This window comes from Protobothrops mucrosquamatus, unplaced genomic scaffold (genome assembly GCF_001527695.2).
Source record: "Protobothrops mucrosquamatus isolate PMUCROS unplaced genomic scaffold, P.Mucros_1.0 scaffold76, whole genome shotgun sequence".
Taxonomy (NCBI): Eukaryota; Metazoa; Chordata; class Lepidosauria; order Squamata; family Viperidae; genus Protobothrops; species Protobothrops mucrosquamatus.
The window spans coordinates 440,725-463,933 of NW_015386453.1; the positions used below are offsets into that span (position 1 = coordinate 440,725).

At 43.8% G+C, this 23,209-nt stretch overlaps 1 protein-coding gene across 1 annotated transcript in view; it reads right to left on the reverse strand.

Annotated features, from left to right (window-relative positions):
• Positions 1 to 3,371: 3,371 nt before the first annotated feature.
• The window catches only part of IQSEC2 (IQ motif and Sec7 domain 2), a 139,787-nt gene continuing 119,949 nt past the window's right edge, over positions 3,372 to 23,209 (reverse strand). The window contains exons 5-16 of the mRNA XM_015812209.1: positions 22,088 to 22,486; positions 18,806 to 19,686; positions 15,133 to 15,294; positions 14,175 to 14,297; positions 12,014 to 12,180; positions 8,521 to 8,660; positions 8,283 to 8,408; positions 7,390 to 7,489; positions 6,757 to 6,918; positions 6,277 to 6,450; positions 4,784 to 4,833; positions 3,372 to 4,421 (exon numbers count right to left, since the gene is read on the reverse strand). Coding sequence (XP_015667695.1) covers positions 3,372 to 4,421; positions 4,784 to 4,833; positions 6,277 to 6,450; positions 6,757 to 6,918; positions 7,390 to 7,489; positions 8,283 to 8,408; positions 8,521 to 8,660; positions 12,014 to 12,180; positions 14,175 to 14,297; positions 15,133 to 15,294; positions 18,806 to 19,686; positions 22,088 to 22,486 — 3,534 coding nt within the window. The remainder of the gene's footprint in view (positions 4,422 to 4,783; positions 4,834 to 6,276; positions 6,451 to 6,756; positions 6,919 to 7,389; positions 7,490 to 8,282; positions 8,409 to 8,520; positions 8,661 to 12,013; positions 12,181 to 14,174; positions 14,298 to 15,132; positions 15,295 to 18,805; positions 19,687 to 22,087; positions 22,487 to 23,209) is intronic.

Here is a 23,209-nt window from a genome sequence, read left to right on the forward strand (position 1 = left end):
CACAGGGTGGGAAGACCTGACACGGGTTATGATGTGGGGGAGAGGAGGAACCCAGGACTTTGCAAGGTGGCACACGGAGGCCTGAGCTGCCACCTGATAAGATTCCTGGCTTCCCTCTCAAGGCTGTGGAGCATAATTGGTCGGCAGAGGGCAATGAAGCCTAGTGCTTCAAATCTGTGGGAATCAAGAAACCCTAAGCCTCCTACCATTTGCTCCTCTCCTAGTCTTCCCCCTTCCTCAAAAGAGTGAGAGAAATCTCACCTCTCACTCAGCTGGCTCCCCTTAGAGCAGTCATTTCCGGAAGTTTAATGGGGTAGTTGAGCAGAGCCTATACAGGCCAGAGCAAGCCATTAAGCCCAGCTTCTCCCCCCTGACGTTCTCTGTTATCACTGACTGAGCAATAATCTTCCTACCTCTGACTGGGGAAGATGGCAGTTGTAATTCAGAGAATCAAGAGGGCAGCGGGTGCAGCCAGCTGGATGAAATATTTGTAGCTTGGGCAACCTCTGAGGCTAGCCTAAATTTCTGCAGCCAGTTCAGAGGTGGCTAGTCTGCATTTTAGTATGGGTCACTGCTCTACTGTCCTCTTCTAAGCTAGGGGGAAAAATAGTGTGCTTCTATTATTAGAAATCTGGGGAGCACCTCTTTGCATTTTTATTAAGCAATAAAATAATTTCTTCCATCCAAAATCCATAGCATCTCCTTAAAAATATAAAAACAGGCACTGTTAATTCAGGCATCATTTCCTTACTTTCTGAAATGATGACTTGATATCGTTAACCCAGCCTTTTCTCTCTTTGTCCAAAGCTAAAACAAGAAGAGCCTAGGAGAAGCCCACCTCTAACATTACTAGGCAAGGTAGGTGAGTGGCAGAACAACGTAGCACCTCGAGGGAAGGAAGAAGGTGAGGTCTGGATGTGCCCCATAAGCTTGATTTGGGACAGCAGAAACTGGATGCCATCTTTTTCTGGAAACACAGCGCACAGGGATTAAAGTGCATCAAACTTCCCAAAGGAACTAATTGGGAGAGAATCCTACTCTACCTCCTCATTACCAGGCATTAATGCACTGACTGCTGGATGAAAAACCAATTTAGGAGAGAAGAGATCACAACAGTCTACTCTCCACTCTCCAATTCAATCGGGGGTGGGTTCAGAAAGCCCAAGAATATAGAAGTCTGTATCTTTAAAAACAGATTCAGTGCAAACCCGAGCAGGGGGTGGGGAGAAGAAGGGAATAAAAATAGCCCTTTATGAATAAAAACCGAGAGGGCTGGACACATTCCCTTCCCATGTCCCAGACTTCTCCATACTTTGGAACTCGTCTCTTCCCCACAGATCCTTCACATCTCCCATCCGAGTCTCTTTCCTTTCTCTACTTGAAACAGCAGAAACTCACAAACTGTGCAAATTACCAAGATAGCCTCTCTTTATCGCCTCCCCAAAAGAGTAGGGGGCCCCAAGGACTCATCATCTCCACACGCTGCAGGTGACTGACAGATGTTTCTTTCTCTCTACGGAGCAAGTCAACAGATAAGACAGCTTTGAAGAGGAAGAGCCTATTTTCTAAAATACAAAGTATTTGTCTAGTAATTGGTGACACTAGAAGGGCAAGAGAGGGAAGACCGATTGTAGGTATCTAGGACACCAAAACACAGAAGCATCTTTGAGGAGCAACCTGCACAAGGGGCATGGTGATACCCACAGTGCTGAAGGAATGTGTAGGTAGGTGTAGATATTGCCTTTTCAGATATAATAAAGCACCTGCCTGAGGTTTTTTTTCCCTGTGGTAATGACCCCCCCCCCTTGATAGAGACAGGAAGGCCTACTCCCATCAGCACTAATATCAAAGTCAGAAGTTACTCAGCAAAAACAGTTGCTTAACACTGCAGCAGTTCCATGTCAGTCAGGGGTTTGAAAGTGGGTATTAAATAAAACTGACTCCAAGTGCTGTCAAGTCACGGCAATAAAAACATTATAGGTGAGAATGGGCAATATGATTTTTTTCCTTGCTTGCTTATTCCAAAAGGAACTGCTTTTCCCCAAATAAGGACAGATCATTGGGAAAAATGGAGGCTTATGAGGAGTTACAAGGTGAAAATGGCAGGCTTGAGAAGGGCTAAACTCCTGGTTCCTGCTGTACGTCTTCTGCACGCACATTTTCTGTGCCACTTTGCAGAATTTGGCAGTGAACAAAGTAGTGTATGTAGCCCCAAAGCTTCACCTATTGTCTTTAGAACTCTGTTCCGTTTTCTGCATGCACTAGGGCTGTTTGCAATGAGGAAAAGTGAGTTCATGGTCCACAGGACCTATTAAAATCTGGGTTAATCAGACTGAAAACATGTTTTGGGGTAAAAAATGAGAGATTCGTCTTGTCACTCTTCTGAGTAAAAATCACCATTAGAAAGCAGGATTCATAAATGCCATTTGCAGTTTAAACATGACAGATAGAAGGCAGCCATAGGGACTATCTGCTACCTATTAAAATTTTTAAAAAGACAAAGCTTTCCCTCTTATCAGCAAATTCCGGGGGCAATGAAAGAAAGAAGAAAAAAGACTTCTGAAAAGTCTTGTTTGGATTAGTGCTTTCTGGAGAGAGGATCTGAGCAGCTTAAAATACAGAGTCCTTTGTACAGCTTCCTCTGCACATTAGAAACTACCACACTGGGCAAGATTGCCTGGGAGAGTAGCTGGTATCCCACATACAGTAGGTACTATGATTACCTCTGCCCACTTCTGACAATGGGAGCATGTAGCAAAACCATATGACTGATTGCTTCACCCCTTCCTTCCTTTCTTCCTTTCCTTCCTTCCTTCCTTCCTTCCCATCACCCCATCATGAAGTGATGCTATCAGAAAAGAATTTGCTGCTCCCAAACCCACAAATGTTACTAAAAGTTGGGATGAAAAATTTTACCTGTTTGGCCATACTCCTAAGACAACACAAAGAGAAACTTGCTTTCCACGACACTGCAGCTTATGCTTTTGCCATCCACGGTCACCACAAATCTACCCTGCTGTCCACAGATGCTCAGAAAAAGATGGTAGGAGTGGGGACAGATGACCCGCAAGGAAAAGAGGCAGAGCTCCCAAAAGCAAAGCCCATGTGAAGCTGTACCCCCCTCAGGCCACGCACGGCGTTGCAGGTCCAGGCTTTCTTCCTTTCCAAGGGATGCCCTCTCTCAGTTCTGATCCTAGGAAAAAGAGGGATGGGATGTGGAGTGGGGAGGAGGAAAGGGAATGGCCATAAAATCTAGACACCCTCCTGACCTCCATCCTTCCCCATCACTTCAGCCGGAACAGGGGAGGCCCCAAGCTCTGTTATTTATATATTTATAGATCTGCTATCAGTTCCATTGTGGTGGCAGCTGCTCACACAACGGTGCTGATTCTGTTGACCGGCTTAGGCTTGGGATTTGGGGGCCCTTGAGGAGGCATGGCTGGAGGACCCCCCTGGTGCATGGGCATGTGCTGGGCCAGAGGGGACGTAGGAGCGGCCGGAGAGTGGGGGCTGAGAGGCGTATGGGGCGATGGAGGGGGAAGAGGTGGATAAGAAGGGTGCGGGGGAATGGGAGAATGAGGTGGGGGCATTGGGGGTTGGCCGTGGTGTGGCTGATGGCCATGATGCCCAGGATATGGTCCCATGCCAGAGGGCAGAGGAGGTCGTTGTAGGAGCTGTGCAGGATGATGGCTGAAAATAAAGTGCTTTGGGGCCTGCTGCCTGTGCAGGGTGTGCTGCCCAGTGACCCCTGACTGATGCAATTGCTGGGGGTAGGTGTGGGCCAGGGCATGCTGAGGGGCAGGGCTGTAGAGGGGCAGCGGCGAGATGGGTTGGCGCCCATGAGGGAAGGGAGGGTGCTGGGAAGCAGCAGCAGCCATCTGGTGGCGCTTCTGCTGCCCAGGCCGACCGAGAGTGTAGTGGTGGTGGGGTTGCGGTGTAGGGAAAGCGGGCACTGCCTGCTTCTGAGGGGGAGCCGAGAGAGGAGGCTGCTGGGAATGGTGGTAGCGCTGGACCTGAGGTGGCAGAGGGTTGGAGGGCAGGGCCAAAGGTGGGGGTGGGGGAGCTGGCTGCTGGGGGGGCGGGGGCTGCTGGGGATAGGGAGGTGGGGGCTGGGCAGAGGGGCTATGGCAGTACTGGGCATGAAGCGCCTGCAGCTTAGACTGGCCGACATCAGGGAGAGAGGGGTGGCTGTGATGTGGGTGGTGCTGGGGCAGATGATGGTGGGACGAAGCCGCTGAAGAGGAGGATGCCGAGGCCTGGCCAGGGGGAATCTGGAAAGGGCCCTTCCCACGCTTGCTGCCAAACAGGGAGCCCAGGAAGGAGGACGAGTTCGAGGGGGGCCGAGGCTGGGGCTTGTATTCCTCTGGAGGAGGTGGTGGCGGCACCCTCTGATGGGGATGTGGGCTGCTAATGATAGACCCCTGGAGGACACAAGGGATATGGATGGAAAGGCAGAAGAGGAAGAGAGGAAGAGAAGGGAGAGAAAGACGGGGCATTAAACAACCGGTGTCTATAAGCCCCCCTAGGCCGACAGTCTGGACTTCCCTAGATTTGCTCAGGCAGGCTTGGCTCAGATTAAACTAAAAAGTTCTGGGAAAGGAAGCCAAGGCTCCCACAGCAAGGGAAGGATTCACATGCGCTTTGGCCTCCCTCTGGAGGTGGACAGAAAAGAAGAGACAGAAGCTGCAAGGCAGAAAGCAGGAGAAGGACGGAGGGACCCCACCTGCATCCCTCTCCTCCCTCCTCCACCCATCCTGGGCTGATCTTCCTCTAGCCCACTTACTTCAATTGTGCTGTCCAAGGATCCCACGCTGTTACGGCGGCCCCGCTTGCCTGCAACAGAGCAGGGATTAGCGAGACCTGAACTTCACCCCTTCCCCTTTGCGCCAACCCTCCAATTCTGAAGGGGGAAGAAAGTGCCCCCATCCCATCCCACCAAAGCAGAGCAGCAGAGCAAAGGCAGAGTTAGCAGAGGAAAAGAGGGAAACAGAGTGTCTTGCCCTTGTTCACCTCATTTTAGTACATAGCAAGCCTCTTCTACTGCAGTAAAATTACTTGGGTCGGGGTACACAGATATCGTGCACCCATCACCCCCCGACCTCTGCATTCCTCCTGAGACTCAGAGTGCAACTACATTTCTTCCTCACTCAAAGTTCGGAAGAGAGAAAGAGATCCATCCATCCATTCATCCATTCACCAGCTATTTGATAAATTCTTAACATTCCAAAATCCTGAGGATTTCTTATTCCTGAATCAGTTTTATGGAAGAGACGTAAATGATGGAAATCTTCTTCCAGACATAAACAGTAGAGGGAGCCATAATAATTATATTTTGGAGATAAACTGATTTCTGGGATGGAATTAAGTTAAAGTTTGAATGGAGCTGGGTTTTTAAGAGAGCTGTGACAGAGCCAGTTTTAACAAATTCAAGTGCTAAAACCTTTTCCTTGGCTGCATTGCTCCAGCTTAAAGGTGGTGATGGGTGCTCCATCTTGAAAAGCTCCCCTCATGCAAAATCTTCCTGCAAGTAGAAACCTAGGAAGCCAAGGGAGAAAGGTTCAGTCTGAATTTCTCCCTATTTTTTTTTTTTACTTGCAGGGATTTCTCTTGTTCGTAAGAGACCATCTGAAGTAAACAACCATTTAAAGCAGAGGTGGCCAATCAACAGCCAGGACACCCCACAAGCCCACAAATGCTACCAGAACCTGGTGGCACAGTAATACACCATTTTGAGGTAGCGTATGTATATTCATAGTTAGCTACAAAAGAGGCTTTTCATAGTTTTAAACAAGAACACTTTAAATCCCCCTCTGCCAATCCCGGAAAACCAAAAAAAAAAAAAAGGAAATCTCAAGTCTGTTGATTTAGCCAAGAGCCACAGCTCTGCTCACTGTGGCCCTTGGCTTCCCCAAAATAGTTGTCCACACTCAATCCAAAACCTGAAGTAACACAGTTTAGGAACTGTCCCGGCAGGTCCTGTCAAATGCATATATTGGCTCAAATTCTGGAACCCAGAACCTGGATACCAGAAGGGCAACTAAAAGCATTGCCAGCTGCATTCCTAGAGAGGCCTCCAGGACACTGATGATGTCATCTGCTACATTCTGCCACACATTTCCGTTTCGTGGAATCTGGTGATATTCCTCTTAGGTTCTCCTCAGCATAAATGGAGAAATTCTGGTTCTTTCCTGTTCTTCATCCCAGCCCTGAGCCTCCCACGGTCTCTTCTCCTAGAGCCATAGAGAGAACCTAGAGTCCTGAACCCCTGTCCCTCACCAGCATCAGAGAGGTCACGCAGGGAGCTATTGAGGGCACTTCTCTTCAGGCCCTCTCCCATAGTATAGGCATCCTCTAGACTGCTCCGGGTCAGGGTGCCATTCACGGTGTCCTTAGGCCCAGAAGAAGGAGAGGCGTTGGGGCGCATTACTCCTTTCTGTTTTTCAAGTTCCGCTGTGATGGAAGAATAAGACAGAAGCAGACTGGTTATTTACAGATCTTAGGATGATGCCTCAGCCTTGAGTGACAGAGTAACCCCATTTCTGATTTATAATGGCGCAATGCAAAGGCTGCGTTTGGAAATAATAGACAAGTACCATGAATATTTGTGAAATATCATCCCAGATGGAAGGACAATGATTTCTAAACACAGGTAGCTTATGCAATATTCCCACCTCACTTCTAAGCTTTCGAGTACTTGCCCATTTTCAAATACATTCCCTGTAATAACAATCTGGACCACAGCAGTTCCTCACTCACATTCCACACGGTATTTCTCCATCTCTTGCACTTCAGCGATGGACTCCCGCAGGTCACTTGTGAAGCGCAATCGATCCTGCAGACTGGGGGCATTGAAGATGATCAGGACTTTTCGTTCCCCACCGGGGACAGCTGAGAGTAGTTTAATCCCATACTGGTAATCTGGTTGGAAGAAAGTCAGATGCTAGGTGATGATGAGTCCGTGGCAAAGCAAGGATGGCAATCATGAAATGGGCCAAAGTGATGGGTTATTCCTGAGGGTTAGCCCATGAATGAAGAACTGAAGGATATATAACAGCAAGGAACAAAGGCCCTTCAGAAGCTGGCTCACAGCAGGGAAGATAAACATGCCTGACCCAGCTGGACAATTCCAGGCTAGTTTGGGTTGCATTCTCAGCCTGCCTGGAAAGCACAGGGCAAGAAAGGTCTGGGTAGGTAGGGGATCCAATGAATCTGTTGTTGCTGTAGTAGGCACTGAAGGTCCAACAATTCTTTAAAGGGGACTTAAAGGATCAAGATGGGGAGAAGGAGATAGATTATAATAGGAGCAAGTAGTAATGTATCATGGAGTCTGAGCCCATAGAGAGGTGACTATAAGTCCTCCCTGTTGGGAATTTGGGCAGGGACACTCACAGGAATTCTGAAAGAGCTGTAGCTGCATCTCAACAAGTGGGAAGCTCTGGCGGAAACTGTAGGTCACAAGGATCTTCTTCTTCTGGAAAATCTTTGTCACCTAAATGGAGGAGAGAGAACCATGAGTCAACCACCACACTTCATTTCCTAATCTACAGCTCACTGAAAAAATAACGTATACATTTATGTAATACTAAAGATATGAAACGGAATCTCCTTTCATATGGCTGGACGCAATTGACTCTAGCAACTTTTTAAAGAAAGTGCCACATGAGTCAGTCCAGTATTTTCATCTCACATTAGTCATAAACTGTACAAAATGAGTGTCTAATTCATCACAGGTTTGCAGAGCAAACTGGGATGTAGCTGCATGGCGGAAGCTCTCGTTGATATCTCTCTCAGACACAGCCTTGAAATTCTAACTTTTAAATTGCTTTTTAAAAAACAATAATTTTTCAACGCTATGATGGCACTACCAATCAAACGCCTTTCAAATGGGCATGAATTTTTAAAATTTCATTTGTACATCTATCTTTTCTTCTTAAAAGGCCTCTTTCCTTCCCAGTAAGCAGTTTTACCAGAAAGCCCATTTTCATTATTCTAATCCATCAATCTATCTCCAGCATTGAAATACTCTCAGTATTTCCTCTGTGATGTTGGCTCAACTAGGTAGGCAAAAGAGAAAAAGAGATCCAGGATGTGGCAAGCCGGCAAATGGCCCAATTTGATAGAAACAGAGCCTGTCTAGGCCCCTTTGCTTCTCGACAATGCCCATCTTGTTCCAAGCCTTTCATCACCTGGGTTTTTCAAAACTTTTGCATGAGAAGACGGAAACTTTCCCAACTCTATCTCTTCCCAAAGAAGCTGAGTTCCCTCACCCCCCTTGACCTTACCACCAAGAGATCATTGAAGAGGAAGACTTCCCTTTGGTGCAGGCCAAGCCTCTGGGGCCGGTTGGGATCGGGGACCTCATACAGCTGGCAACAGCACACCAGGCGCCTATGGGGCAGAGAGAGAACCTGGTGGGATAGAGAGGAAGAACATGCTGGGAGCAGATCTGGAAAATAAGTGCTTGGGAAAGCTCTCTTTGCAAACCACAGTTGACCATCCCTGAAGACAGCTTCCACTCACCGGCTTTTTGCCCACAATCATGCGCTCAACTGCCTGGACCTGAGAAACGTGATCATCATTGGTGCGCAGTTCTCGGTTCTGTATCCGCTGGTAAATCCCTACCAAGAGGTCACGGGGAATATCCTCCCCATTATCAACCCCTGGCAAAGAAACCAAGAGGGGGAGTCAACAGAGAACAGAAAGGCCACATTTAGTCTGACTAATAATACCGTAACCACACAGCATAATATTGTACGTTTTAGGCCTTGTAGGCCAGTTACAGCCTTATGCTTCAGTGTAATTTAAAAAATGAATTTTTGCAAGAAATTCATTCAGATCTCTGGCAAGATTTTATTTCACAGGTCCCTGGCAGCATATCATTAGGGAGGGAGAGGGGAAAAAAGGGAAGGGGAGCAACAAGTGCCACAAAGAGAAAATGAAAATGAATGACCTATGTAATAAGTGGTGACTTTGTTCTTGCACCATTTATCTCAAACCTGTCCTTTGCCACCACATGGCCCCCCATAGATTGCATACTGACAAAAAAGAATTTTTCACACGGAAAAAAATTGTTCAAAATAAATCCACATATCATTTTCAAAGCCTGCAACAGCCCTAAAAGATAGGCTAGTACAATTCCCATATTGGGAACTGTGAGAATATATACTGCCACCAAACAGCCTACGGTAAAATAATAATAAATAGTTGCTTTGGAATTGCACCCAAGGCGCCTATGACTATTGATTCTTTCTTTGCTTTCTTTGTTCTCTTTCTATTCGCAAGTCTTTGCATTTTGTGATTTTTCTCCCCAGTCCCTTCTCCTAATCTGTCTCCAGCTACTGCCACATCCACTATCTACACTTTTTTGTCTTTCTTATCAACAATTGTTAAGTCTGTGGTGTTATGGGGCAGGTCTGTTTGAAGTCTAAAGTCCCAGAGTATTATAGCTTCTTCATTTTCTATTATTTTCATTATTTTATGGTCCATCAGTTCCTGCTTGCAAGCAAATAGTATTTCTTGCAGATATTCCAGTGCACCATTGCTGCTACTTTCTCATGCTGTTGTTTATAGTCAGTTCTCTGTGTTAAAATTTAAATTTACTGACAAAGAATTAAAGGGAGACTAGTATAGCTATTTCGAACTATTTAGTTCTCATCAGCTAGCCATTTTGAGCTATTTAGCTCTCATACTAGTCTCCCTTTAATTCTTTGTCAATAAATTTAAAATTTAACACAGAGTCTGTCGCAGAATGTGACTGCCTGTGAAGGCTCCTAGATTGGGGCTGAAAGGCGAAAGCGGAAGCAGTATGGCCCATCCCATATTTGGCTAGACCAGGTTGCCCTGATAGATCGATCTCACCGGAAAACACTTCAGTTCTATCTGCTCTTCTTGCAACAGCTAACTCTTGAACATCATTGGCATTGACAAAATCACCATCAGTCAATTGCAAAAGACAGTTTCTCTTGGAATAGCTTACATCCTTTGATGATACCTTTTATACCATCAAACAACATCTGCCTATCTCAGGTCCTTGGGAAGGATTCGATAGGTGGATAAAAGTGCCAAATCCAGTGTAAACATCTGGTTGACCATGCCACCAAACATAACAATCATAATCCTATCCAGTTCAGCCCTGGGCAACATTTGTTCATAATCCAGAAAATTCTAGGTCCTAAACATTCCCCAGAAACATGATCTGGGCAACTTTTTCTATTATGGAAAGAAAACAAAGGTCTGTCAATCGAAGCTGTTCTTCAGTCTGCAATATTCTGCCTGTTATGTTTAATCCAAATTGATCTTCATTAAAGAAGTCCTTTAAAAAGCATTTGATCAAAACAATATCAATTTCTATTTTGAAATAAATAATAACATTGAGTTCAGGTTGTACTTCCTTCCCATTCTAATTGAAACTGGTAGTACCTTTGCTCATGGTAATGAGTTACATATAATCATACAATGTGACAGCTGGAAGGAACCTTATAAATCATCCAGTACTGCTAACCATCCAGCTCTTTAAAAACTTGCAGCAGGACACCACTGTTCCAGATAGAATATTCAGCTGCTTAACATTTCTTACCATTAGGAAATTCCTCCAAATATTCAGCCTAATCTTTTTTTAAAAAATAACAAAAGTCAGTGTTTGTTCTATCTCCAATTTCAACAGAAGGCTAATCTCTTCTATTTTTCACTGGACAGTCTTCTCTTTGGAAGCTAAACATGACTGTAACTGGTTTTTTTCCCATTCCTTAGTTTCCAGAGACCTTATTGTCCTGATAATTCTCCTTGCTTCACCTTCTTCATGTCCTTTTCAAAACACAGTGGCCGGAATTGAACACCATACTCCTAGTGCAGAGTAATCAATGCAAAGCACAAAGGTATGATTACATCCCACAGTCTGGATGCAATGCTGCCTAAGATTGTATCAGTCATTTGAACTGCTGCATCATTGCTGGCTTATACTCAGTTGGGGGTCCAGTAGGACCCTTAGACCTTCTCATATACACTGCCCTCAGGCAGGTTCTCTTCAATCTTGTATCTCTGCATCTGAATTTTCCTACACAGATGAACAACTTTACATTTATCTTCACTGGATAACCATTAGATTTGTTCCAATATTCAAGCCTTTTGAAATATTTTTGAATCACAGTTTTGTTTTTTAAGGTGTTAGCTATTTCCCCTAGCTTGAAGTCATCTGCAAATTTATTATAACAATTTGCTTTTTATATATTTTTATTTTCTTATTTTTTCATAGTCCATTATTGCTGAGTCACCTCTAAAGAAAAAGGAGAGGCAATGTTTAAGATGACACCTTCTTACTATTTTCATACCCAAAGTTTTGAATAGCTTGTATTAAAGTATTGACAAATTATGTCTAGGTATTATAAATTTTGGACCAAAACAAGCAGAAGTCTGGAATGTGCAATCTCTTTCTTGCCACGTAATTAATTTCTTATTATCTTAATCATTTGCAATAATTAATGGCACTGAAGTCATGTCTCCAAAATTGCTGCAAACCTTTTCTTGCATCTCTCTAGCTTCTGAGATTTTACCAAGCTTGCTCACAAACTTGCAAGCATGTATTCTCAGCTTTGAGAACAAGGAAGAAATTGCTGGGTTTAAGGCTCAAGGTTCAAGCCTTCTGAAATAATTTCAAATCATGATTTTCTTCCTTAAGATATTAGCTATTACTCCTCCCCCCAGCTTGATGTCATCTGCAAAAATGATATAACAATTTGCTTATTCTTTACTTTTATTTATTATTTTTTCATAGTCCAGTATTGTTGAGTCATCTCTAGAGAAAAGAGAACTAAAAACTTTCAGAAACTAAATGTTGCATTTACTAGTTCACCATTTTCTGAGCTCCCACAGAATTACACATAAGTAGAGACTGAAAAGAGCAGTGAATGACATATATTCTGCATGGGAATCAAAAGAAAAGGAAAGAAGCAACAGCAGCAAAGATGTTGGGAGTTCCAGAGACTTTTTTTTTAAAAAAAAGAGGATTCTTACTTACCCCGCAGGTTTTTGATGAAGTCATCCAGCTTCATCTTCCTCTCTGCTTTGACACTGGGGCTATACATGTCAGTGTTGAGAAGGATGATGGCAAAAGCTAAGATGAAGATGGTGTCAGGGTTCCGAAACTGGCGCACCAATGGGGCATTGCATACACAGTAGCGCTGGCTGGAAGAAATGGGGTTGAAGTTATAACAAAGAAGCAAACAATTCAGATGGAAACACACTTCTCAGTTCTCATGAACGGTACATTGGGCTCAAGCCATAGCCCACCATTAAAAAATATTGGTCATAGATACTATTTGAATATCTAAATAAACCTTTAGCCATGAATTTGCAGGTAAATATATGGGCATATTAACCTATTTATCGGTTTTAACATATAAAATCCATTTCTGTAATGCTAATCGACTGAAAATTTAGATTATGAATCTTTTGATTAATCTGATTAATACAGCCTTACCAACTGATTCATGTATTAATATATTCAAATATTAATTGGTAATTTGTTAAATTTATATGCCACCCATCTCAGGGAAACTATGAGTGGCTGAAACAATGCTGAAACACCAGTGCCTGGTAAACCATGCAACCATTAGTTAGAAATGAATACTGACTATCTATGAGGTGAAGGAAAATGGAGATTACTAACAACAGACTTGTAACAAATTGTGCTTTTATATCTGCAGCATTTTGATTTAACTTAACCAGGAATTCCAGAGTCACTTCAAAACCTGACTTCATATTTTCCACTGAAGAAGGAAATTCTAGCAATATTTTAAAAAGGGGTAGATTTTGTGAAGGCGTTTCACTAATTGTGAATGCAAGGCAAGTAAGACAAATGAGGAGGGAGGGACTGGTCCATAGAGAGGAAGCTCATATTCTCAAGGCTGCTCCCAGTATTTAGGGGGTTAAGCTCCATTTCTGAACATGCTTTCCCATGTGAACTACACCTCATTATTCTGTCCAATTCTCTTGATCTCTGCTTCTTAAAATAAATTCTCCAGTCCTGCAATTATTTCATAAAAGTGCAGCTGGTGGTAGCAAAAGAAATAAGACATGCTATGGTATTCTTAAAGACTAAGTTCTTCACCTTAAGCCTGACAAATTACTTCACTTATTCAAGATGAATGGCTGGAAATCTTATCACACGCTGGCCTGTGGTGCATTGTCTTTCTCTACAATAGAAAAAAGACTGCTGTTTTTTTTTTAATGTGAGCATCCTTTCAGTGTGAGAGTAGATGGTTTTGTCAGGCTCATACATTCGCATTCTACTCTGATAAATGGACTGAGTGGATGAGACTGATGCCAGTGGACACAGGCAGACAGACAGACATATTAAACACATCACAACATGTTTTATACACTGTGGAAATAAGCCTGCATACCTAGGAGACTTGTCCAATGTTTTATTGTCTCTAAAACCTATGCACAAGAATCAATACACAAATATTCCCTTTCATTATTAGCAAACCAACATCTTCAGCCAGCCTGATATTGGAAAGAACAGATTAGCAGAATATATCAACAGGCTAGCATAAGCTCAACAAGAAATCTACAGGAATGATAGTTGAAGAACAAAATTTGATCCAAGGTATTGGAATTACAACTTCCACTGATATATCCAGCATCATGAATGTTTGCTAAGAAGGACAAAGGACACAAATGACTAAACATACATGATGATATTATGCAAACAATATAAATTAGGGAGTTGCATCAGACATTGGGACACAAGAACATACTGCAATCATAGCATTTACATCAGGGGTTCCCAACCCCTGGGGGTGCTTGACAATATTCCAGGGGGTATGAAAACATGGCTTTTCAAAATTATAGTGTATATGCATAATTTGTTGCTGTTGTTTTGATCTTTTGTAAGGGGTGCAATAATATATCAGAAGCGTTCTAGGGGTGCGGGGTATAGAAAAGGTTGGGAGTCACTGATTTACATGATGCCACCATCACACGTGCTAACTTGAGGATATGATTTGCTGCAGAAGCTGCTGTCAAACATGGTCATAGACAATAAAGTTCACAGGGATTTTTGGACAAAGCCATACATTTCTATTGCCTGTGGTCTGTTTTCTAGACTAATCTCTCCTCTCATACTTCCAAATGCTAAAGGAAACTGTGGAAAGATGGTTCCACCTTCAACATACCTGAAGGCCTCAATGAGACGCTCCACCTTCTGGGCCTCACCTTGCACCCGAATGTGTGACTGGAACTTTCTCAGGGCATCATCCAGGTCCATGCTGGAGAAGTCCATCTCATCTACAACACAGCTATGAAGCAGAAAAATACAGGGAAGGAAAAGAGACAGATTAGTTCAGTATGAATAAGGTTGAGCACCAGGAGACCATGAGCTGTTATCCCACCTTAGACACAAAATGAGTTGAGTGACCTTGAGCTAGTCATTCTCTCAGCCCTAGGAAGGAGGCAATGCACATCACTTCCAAAAAACCCTGCCAAGAAAACTGTAGGGACTTGTCCAGGTAGTCACCAGGTGTCTACAATGATTTGAAGGCGTGCACGCACAGACACGCGCACACACAAACACAAACATATGAGGATATTCCTTCCTCTGTCCATCTTCATTTCCAAGTCCGTATACTTCCTTTAAAATGCTCATATAAACAGTAAGGCTTAATTTGAAGAAACTCTTAGAAATCCCTTCACAATTTTTAAGAGCAGTTTGTAGGATAAGAAAGAAAATAATGGATCACTTTATTTAACTATTTCTCTCAGCACAAAATGCACTACATCCCAAATTAGTAGCTGATTCTTCTAGAGACCATTCAGAAAGAGAAACTCTGCAAGCATGATTACTTCTTTGATGATGTTTAAATTGTTGCTTTCTTGTAAAATTTGTTCATTTCTCTCTTCCAACAGACATCTTTTAAAAATATCTAAGAATAAGTAATATGTCTTCTTTTCTAAAGGCCAAATGTTTTATATAATCTAAAGTCATTCTCTACAAAAGCTCTCTTGTCTTCAATAGCATGAAAACAGCAAGTTAATATTAAAAACAAGCAAGGCTTACATAAGGCTTAGGGTCCGGGTGGACTGCACGAAACAAAATTGTGACAATGGGAAGGAAAAATGTGTAGATCTCCTTACTCAAGTACATCTCGGTTGAACTGCTTCTGCCGGTTGCCAAGAAATTCTCCAATCATCTGCCGGCTCAGCCCCTTCCGCTCCAGGATAAACCGGGCCACGCCCACCGGCGTATCTGACAAGAAGCCTCTCTCAATTAAATACTGGATCCCCTTTTCTGGTTTCCTGCCAGTGGGATGAGAAGAATTCATGTATTCATGCTTGCCTGAAGTTGCTTTTGTCCCAAACCCATTTTCCTTCCATCTCTTTTATTAGAGAAGAAACACTGACCCTTTTCCAAATAAGCTTCTGTTTCCAAAAAAAACACTATAACTTTGTCTCTACTGTATATTAAAATTCTAGATATTCATTATGAAAGTATCCTGAATGCCCAGCCTGATATAGTTTTGTATCATTTATCTGGGAGAATAAGAAAGCTAGTGAAAGCGCCCTTAGTTATGGAATGTTAGTTATATTTATTGCAGTTTGCTAAACATTATAGAGAGTTAATGAGTTTTCGTTCATTTTGATCCCTTCCCTGAATTCCATCGGTCACATTACCAGGTCCAAGACTGAATTAGATTTATAATAATAATAATAAAGTTGGAAGGGACCTTGGAGGTCATCGAGTCCAACCCCCTGCTCAGGCAGGAAACCCTACACCATTTCGGACAAATGGCTGTCCAGTCTCTTCTTAAAAACTTCCAGTGTTGGAGCATTCACCGCTTCTGGAGGTAGGTTGTTCCATTGGTTAATTGTTCTGTCAGGAAGTTTCTCCTTAGTTCTAGCTTGCTTCTCTCCTTGAACTAAGGAGATTATGAAATGAGATTATGCAGAACCAGAGATTCCTCCTTTAAAGCAGCAACAGAAAGCCCCACCAAGTTGACATATGAGGTTTCATTGCCATAGTTGGCAACAGATTGATGAGCCTTCAGGTGTGCTTACTTACACATGGTATAAGAAAGAGCTGGGGAGAAGATGTAGGTGAGGTGGGAATTAAGCCATCCCATTTACACCTACTGCCTTCCAGATGCTGCTGCTAACCAGAGGGCTGGAGAAGATGGGATCTAAAATCCAGAATCTATGAAAGTCACGAAGTAGCCTCCACTGACTTGGGTCAAAGAGAAGAGTATTAATATTTCAAATAAATGGACTGTTCAGATGGCTTGCTAGATAGACTAATGATATTTTTTTAGTATAATTAATGATATCACTTGAGAAAGTAGGGGCATTCTTTAAACCCCCATTTCCACTTGGGGTGAGAGATTGGTTTTCTAAAGCAGGGGTCTTCAAACTTGGCCCTTTTATGACTTGTGGACTTCAACTCCCAGAATTCCTCAGCCAGGCACACTGGCTGAGGAATTCTGGGAGTTGAAGTCCACAAATCATAAAAGGGCCAAGCTTTAAGACCCCTGTTCTAAAGCCTTAAATAATAAGGAAGGAAAGATTGTAAGGCTGAACATTGCCATTTGCCACTGAATATTCACAGTATGATCCTATAGAAAAGGGAGGGAGGCTTGGAAAAAATGGAATGGGGGGCAAGTTGTTCAGCCATGCTTGTGATCTGATATCTCGAAGCCTCAGTAACTTAGCTGATAAGGAGCAGTGAAGCCCTCAGGAGGCAGAAATATTCAACATCTTTTTAAAGTCTGTTCTTCCGGAAGTCTATTCTACCACCAACCAAGCTCCCTTACAGCCACAAGATGTCAGCATCACCCTTTTCATTCTCTGTTTCTCCAAAACACATGCTTGAGATTTTTGAAAAGAGGTCAGTGGTTGGGGAGGGGGGCAGGGGCAGACAAGGAATTTCTGTATCCACAAGAAATTAAGTGGAGAGCAGTCAAGCGCCACCAAGCCATACCTTACCAGATTCTTTTTTTTTGATTGCCCAGAATGTAATATTTTAAGGGACAAGTATGAGGCATTAAATTAAAGGTGCTCCAGGGATTGCATGTCCCACTTGGTACTGTTAAAACCCTAGAACTCCAAAACAGAGAACATAATTCTCTGAGCTGAGAAGAGATAAGCAACAGGAGGCAGTGAGCTTAGACTTGTGGGCATGAGCAGCTTTTGCTCACGATTACAGGTTTTAGAGCAGAGAACCTCACAGACCATTGTCCGCATCTATTAATCTGTGTATAAGTCTCGGGGAGGTTTAGATTTCCTGCCTTTGGTACCAAAAGGCCCTATCATGGACCAGACTAATTCCTCAATTTGCCAGATTGAAGGATGCACACAGAAATAAATGCTCAAGGATCGCCTCCAGGAGGAAGGGCACAGAGATTTCCTACCCTGGCACATTGCCCCAGGCTTCAATGTGAGTCATGATTCCAGCTGGTTAATGTGATGTGACGGGCGGGCTTCCCAGCCCCCAAGAGCCTGCTTCCTGCCAGTGAAAAAGATGCTGTCTGGCTCAGTAGCAATTAAAGCTCTAAGGACCAGAGGTAGCTAAAACCTAAGCCTTCCACCATCTCTTTTACTTTGACCTAAAGACCTGATAGACACCGTAGGAAGCAGCCGCCCAAATGGAATTGCTGGGGAAAAGCCAAGTCAAAGCAAAAGGGGCACAGAAAGGTATTAGGGGAGGTCTTCACCTTCAGACTGGCAATGGTCCTGTCCTTTAAAAAGATGAAACTCTCCCCTTATCATTTATCTCACACCATCAGGCTGGGAAAAAATTCACTTGCTTAAGTTTGGTATAGCAAAGCCCATGTTGTTGTTGTTTTTTTAAGGTAGCAAAAGGTAGCAGTAGAAATAGGTAAAGAGGAGGAAACGCTATATATTTAGGATTAAAATCTCATGTTTCAAAATTTGGGGACGAGAGAAGCTAATTCAAAACCATTCTGAGAAGGAAAGGGAATCAGATTTTTAGAAACCAGAATTGCTGAAATAACCATCCTTCAGGTTGTCTACTGTGTGTCTCTAGGAAAACCTTCAGAAATAGAAGGCTGCATGTGTGAAGATTAAGAATTGTTGCCCAACATATACTGTGGGTACCCATGTTTTTAAAACTCCATAAAATATCCAATTTTTTACCAGCAGAAATCCTTCTATAACGTGACCTGTTTATTTCTTGTAGACCACATTTCATTCAGAAGATGCCCAAACCATTAAATTCTGCTCTTTGTGTGTTATTCTTATACTCCATTGGTGATCCAGACTATACAAAGAAAAGATTCTTCCTGTACTGCCTATCTTTTGGAGAGCAATTTGGAAGTTACAATAGGCAGAAGGACCTCCAAAGAGAAGGCCACAGCAGTTCTGTAAGACAGTTGGACATGGGGATATAACCAATGCATCCTTGGTGATAAAGACTGGGCTTGCACCAAATCCAAATTCAAGTCTCCCCTTGACCCCTGAGCTCACTGGCCAGCCATTCTTTTTCATTCCAATCTAACTCACAGGAGATGAAATTAGCCATATGTACAGCATGTCACTTGGAGCCCTCTGAGAAAAGATGATAGATGTAAATAGCAAAAAAACAAAAGTGAAAACAAAACACTCAAAGCTGACATAGCACCTCTGTCGTCAAGTCAAAGAGCTACTCAAAATCATCCCCACCACCCCACCCATGCTAAATCCAGCTGGATCTCTGATGCCTGTAAAGCCAGACCAGCTCTGGAGCCTAACACAGCCTTCTGCTGAACATGTTTAAACTACTGTTTCCCTCATAGCGCTCTGCCCACACCAGTCATACTTGTTGAAAAGGTTGAGGCCGATTCGGTACTGGCGGCGCTGCACCACGTCATTGTTGAAGGCAGGAGAGTCCCAGCTATGCCGCGTCTCACGCTGGTAGGTCTGCTTGCAGGGCCCCCCAACAGTTGTGGTGGTGGTTGGGGCAGGTGGCGGCGGGTCACGCAGGCTGTCCCGTGAGGAGGATCCTGAGCTGCAGTTGATGGTCTCATTGGAGTTGGTGGTGCTGTTGAGGCTGTCGTTGTCGCCATCTGAGTTGTCCGGCGGAGGAGGCGGAGGCAGGCGGCCGGGGGCCTGAGGGGGTGGGATGGGCAAAGGTGGAGGAGGCTGGCTTTGCTCGGGATGATAATGGCGGTGTGGGTGTGGGGAGCGGGCAGGCCCGCCAGGATGTTTGAGAGTGCCATGGGGGCTGCAGCCATCTTGCTCATAGATGAGCCCCCGATTGAGTGAACCCCGATCAGAACGGTCGCTCAGATCCACTGAGCTGTCACTGGGAGGCTCAATTGTGAGCAAGGGCAGGTGAGCGCCCCGAAGGCGGTAGTCCCGGCATTCCATGCAAGGTGTGCTGCGCCGGCTCCCGCCCCCATTCTCCCGGCTGTCCTCCCGCTGGGGCACCCCCCAGTACTCCGGCCGTGGGGGTGGTGGGAGGGGCACTCCCGGAGCAGGCTCTGGGGGCTCAGTGCTGGGGGGGCGCTCCAGAGAGAGGGGTGACGTGGGAGCGCCTTCGTCCAGATAGAGTGTGACATCACTGAATGAAGTGGCAGCACTGTCACCCTGCTGCTCCTTGGATTCACTTTTTTCCAAAGTGGGGCCACCAGGTACTCCCTCCTGGCCAAGTGGGTGGCAGTTTAAGGCTTCATCAATCGATTCTGCCAAGGACTTCACCTATGGAGAGGCAGAAAAGGAGGTCAGCCAGGGCAGTTTCTCTTTGGCACTGTAATGGTGCGGGAGACTGGAGGAAGAGCCACAGACTGGACAACAGTCAGATAAGATGCAGCTGAGTTTGCAGAAGGAATGGGGACATAGCAAATGTCTCAGAAGGGAGCCTCCCTAATTTCTCTGACTGTAAAAAAGAGGAGGGATGGATGTGCTTTCAGATTTGCAAGATTCTATTAATGTAACCTTATCCTAAGGATAGATCTAATACTTTGGGGTGTGCTTCTTAACTGGACTACCTCGCAAGGCTGACAGGGGCTCAGTACGTATTGTGAGAAAGAAGGGGGGGGAACAATCCTCTACTAATTAAATCAATCCTGTACCTTATTTTAATTAATGAACTCCCATTTAAATAATCTTTTATGAAACATATGGTACTGCAACAGTGAGAAGACAAGTAAGTTACCAATGCAGAATGCAGAATTGTTATAGTATCAAGCTCATTATAGTATTGATGTATTGAAATGAAATCTGTGAACACAAGTGATCCAAAGCATGATTTATAGGCAAGATGCAGTTAATAGTTTTATTCACACTAAGTTCCTTCAGTACTGCTGTGATATTGTTTTTCTTCCATTAACTGGGAAAAAATCAAAATAGGATTCCATACAAGGTTTTCATACAATCTCTCCTATTTGCAAGGACTTTGTTTGACATTTCCTTCAGTGCTATTGGGGGGGGGGAGTCATCTGCAGTGCAATGTCTGTTCGTGCTGTTGCTTTCCATGAGTAAGTCTGGAACACAGAATGGCAACCCAAGAGAAAGAAGCTAATGTGAACCCCTTTAAGTTTCATTACTATCGGCTGCAAGATTCAGCATAATACGATGAAGTGAGAATGGAAATATTTTCCATTCAAATATTCAAAAACACAAAAGACACCTATGAATTTACCTGAACTTACTTATTTGGTACACAGTATTTCAGGCTTCCGAACAGTCTACGACTTGGAGTGAGTAGAGATTGCTTCCAGATCAGTAGGTACCATAAAGTACGGTAGTTGTTATACATTATATGAGAAGTCATTTTGAGGGAGAAGTATTAGGCCCCATTATCATCTCTTCGTTGTCGTGTCAGAAAAATTGTCCATCTTGTTACTCATTTGCCAAGGCTAAAGATCAGTGCTTTTTAAATGAGACTCAAGAGGCTGTTTTCTGTGCCAAGGAATCCCTGGATGCAAAACTCAGACAACCCCTAGATATAACTCTTCCCTGCCATTTAATGGTCATCCGGGTTTTTGCAACCCAAACATGGTACAAAAAGCTTTGGGAGGTTCTAATCCTGGGCAGAACACATAGAGGTTCTAACATGGTGAAACAGCAGAAACTAACATAAATGGTAATAAAAGGAACTCGGATTATTAACCGGTCTATAAACATAACTTTAATAACACTAAAGTATGTTAATTATTTGATGCTGAACTTGATTGGTTATCCCTGTACTTTTGCATTCCACAACAGAAATACGGCATTAATTCTCTGAGGAGTATCTACTGTGTATGAATTAGTTGCGGTTCCTAGGAAGAGTCAGTAAAATAGAATTTCGGAGTAGAAGTGAAATTCCAACGAGGGATTTGCTAAGTCATGACCCATTTTTTATAGCTTGTCTCTGTATATACAAAACAATTATTCTTGCTGCTAATAAGAGGGTGAAACAATCATAAGAATTATGATTGTAACATATTCAAAACCAACAAACCAGTGAGCCTTGGCGTTGTACTCATTAGTTTTCCAACATTTTTTTCCATTTTTTTTTCTGAAAGAGGCTTACAAAGTAAAAACCACTACAACTGAAAACTCAAGTAATATCAAGGCAAAAATCAAGAAATGTTTCAGCTTCCAATGCAATCCCAAATGGGATTATCTTTTCTAAAACAGCTCATCCTGATTAGGGGCAGAAGATTTGTGAGGACACAAGGTTCCCTTTGCTTGCCCTGTGGGGTTATAAACAAATGAATTCTTGCTGCTTTGCCTGGGGGGGGGAAGATGTGGGTGAAGTGGAGGTGCAAAAACAAATGAAAACAACAGCTTTGCCAGCTTCAACTGAGCCTACTTTGAAGTGGAAACATGGACCATGATGAAATAGAGCAGTTTTGCCCATCCTCTGCCTCTCTTCTATGTAGATTAAAGAGCCTAGATGCAGCATAAGGAAAAGGCCCTTCAGGCCAAACATGAGACCCACAGGCTGGGGGTCCCCTTCTATGCATTGGCTTAGTTCAGGGGGCAGCAGAAGATACTTTGATAGCAGAGAAACAATGAGGTTTTGGGAAGGTCTGAAGAAGCATCAATCAAGCTGGAGAAGACAAAAAGGTCTCATTTGGGCAAAGAATTTTAGAGTTTCAGGGAAAACTACCTGCTTGGAGAAGGAATCCTCCAGCTCCGTGATGTCATTGCAGAAGCCTCCAGAAGAGGAATGCAGGGAGGCACCGTCCAAGCCAGCCCGGCAGGAGCCACCGTAGGGAAGGCCATGATCCAGCAGGTGAGGTCGAGCAGTAGCCATGGAGCCCTCATCCAGAGAGGCAGGTTTGCCTTCAAAGTAAGGGGCATTCTGGGCCTTGTCATATTCCTCAAACGAATATTGCATCCGCATGTTGGACAGGATGATGCGCCGTGACATACGGCTCTCTGATGCCGAACTTCTTAGACGCTCAAACTTTTTGTTCATGCGGTACTGGCGAAAGGCTGTTTGAATTGTACGAGCTGCCCGCCGGCTCAAGAAATAGCCCCCATACTTCCGCTCCAGCATCTCCACCTATGATGGGTATCAATAGGCAGAAAGGATTCGGAAAAGACAAGAGGGAGATGAGTGAGGAGAATAGGAAAATCGGAACATGAAGCTAAGAACAAGCCAAACAGCCAAAAAAGCTGGGATCTGAGCAAGATATCACGCTGGGTTTTCTCAGAGCAAAAGGAGCCACAAGATATTGTCAATTGCCTCCAAAGAAATACATGAAGCAAGCTCAATCCGAAGCAGCCTATTGGTGTAGGGATGGCTCTTGAGTATTATGTCTTCAGGTCCTCAGGCACAGGCTTTCCCTCACTTGTTTTTTAACTGGAGGTGCTGGGGATTGACCTACAGCAATGTTTCTCAACCTTGGCAACTATTATATATTATGATGCATAATATTATACGTTAATACTAGAGCATGTGCTTTGCACATGGAAGGTTTGTAGGTCAGTGCTTCTCAGCCTTGGCAACTTTAAGCTGCCTGGACTTCAACTTGTTGGCTGGGGAATTCTGGGAGTTGAAGTCCAGACATTTTGAAGTTGCCAAAGTTGAAAAACATTGACCTACAAAACTCTTCATGTGCAAAGCATATGCTCTAGTATTAAGCACTCTTTCTTAGGGTTTCTGCCTTTGTCTGCCCTTCCAATTTACAGATATTGGATCTTTATTCTTTTAAAGGGCTTTTGTGGGACCATGTTTTCCTATTTCATAGATAGTTCCCACACTGACTCAATCTACAAAATCCTT